Source organism: Gregarina niphandrodes (assembly GCF_000223845.1).
Source record: "Gregarina niphandrodes unplaced genomic scaffold scaffold00002, whole genome shotgun sequence".
NCBI lineage: Eukaryota > Apicomplexa > Conoidasida > Eugregarinorida > Gregarinidae > Gregarina > Gregarina niphandrodes.
The window spans coordinates 692,270-693,640 of record NW_011645774.1 but is presented as its reverse complement, the minus strand read 5'-3'; the positions used below and the strand labels follow the sequence as shown (position 1 = coordinate 693,640).

The following is a 1,371-nucleotide window of genomic DNA, read 5'->3' as shown; positions in this document are numbered from 1 at the left end:
CTAAGTTTTGGGAACAGTACTGAGTTAAAGTGCGCCGTATTAAACGGCGCTGGAGGCCGTGCGATAAGACGGGCCCACTGAGTTGGGGAATTGGGTGAAGGCGGCACAAGAAGACGTGCATCAATTGCTGCGGCCACATCGTATATCAGTGCAATTGCGTTGCAGTCAATCTTCCACACCTGCTCATACGCCTCTTCAGTTGCGACTCGGGCTGCTGTCTGTCGTACAGATTTATTGTACAGCAGATCGAAGGTATCTTCCGAAACTGAGAAACGGAACGACTCTTCCTGAACCAGATGACAGATAATATCTTCCCGCGTCTGACCAGTGTCAGCAACATGCTGATCGATGAGCAGGAGTAACAAACAACGCACGAGCTGTTCCTCCATGTACACCCACCGACGGAAGCTTGGCTGTTGGGCGCGTTCATTATCGTCTCCTGCTGGGAAATGAGCTTCGTCAGCTGAAGGCGCCTGCCAAGACACTAAGACCGAGAAATAAGCGGAAACTATGCGCTCCTGGCGCTGGTCGTATTTCCCAACGTAGTGCTCGTAACGGATTGAAGCTAACGCTTCTACTGTACTCTTAGTCCAACGTCTAAGATCAATCTCACACAGGATCTTCTCTCTATCGACGGACACTGCATGTATGCTAGCCAACTGGCGAATGATGTGATGCATCTCTAAAGTCATCATTCGGGCCATACGGGCTCGTACATAAAGCAATGTAAGGTTACCATTGTGCTGGAAAGAGTTGAGCCAATATGCCATTGTTACGCCGAGATCGTCTAACAGTTTTCTGCGGCCTTCGTCTCTTGTAAATAGCGGCCAACGCTCCATCATGTCCGCAAACGCGTGTACCGAAGCCTGTGCCGGACACCAGCGACCAAGTACGGCGAGATACCGCAATCTTAGCGCCGGTGACATTGCAGTGCTCCTGTCCAAGTAGTAAGCCCAATAGGCCACGGTGGCAGCTGCTTGAGCCCGAAACCGTCCAGGAAAATGCTTCTGGGCGCCCAAGAGGCGAGTGGCTCATGTTCATCTAGAAACCAAGGTTTAGGCAAGTCACTTGTGCTGCTGTACGCTTCTCTTAAACGACCAACCACTGCATTCGCCCGTTCCGAATTTGTCGGGTCGGACCAGAACCGAGGAATCAGCCATTCAGCAACGTCTGAAAAACAGGGGAGACTCCGTTGTTCATATTCCTCTACGGTTTCGGGGAATCATGGCAGCTCCGGCGGAGGGGTCTTGACCGGGAATCAGCTGCATTTCAAACCGTTCAAGAATTCGCTGATTATCGCGATCCCGAAGACTATTTTCGAGTGCCTGAGTCACACCGTCCTTAGCCAATCCTTGCAAGAATAACCTCCGA

General features: G+C 51.4%; 1 protein-coding gene across 1 annotated transcript; it reads right to left on the bottom strand.

Moving 5' to 3' along the window:
• GNI_017910 (hypothetical protein) lies at window positions 1-926 on the bottom strand (the record flags this gene model as incomplete). The annotated part of the gene is made up of 1 exon (XM_011130743.1): window positions 1-926. A coding segment is annotated over one exon (926 nt), but the record flags the coding sequence as incomplete, so codon positions are not given.
• Between the last annotated feature and the right edge of the window lie 445 nt (window positions 927-1,371).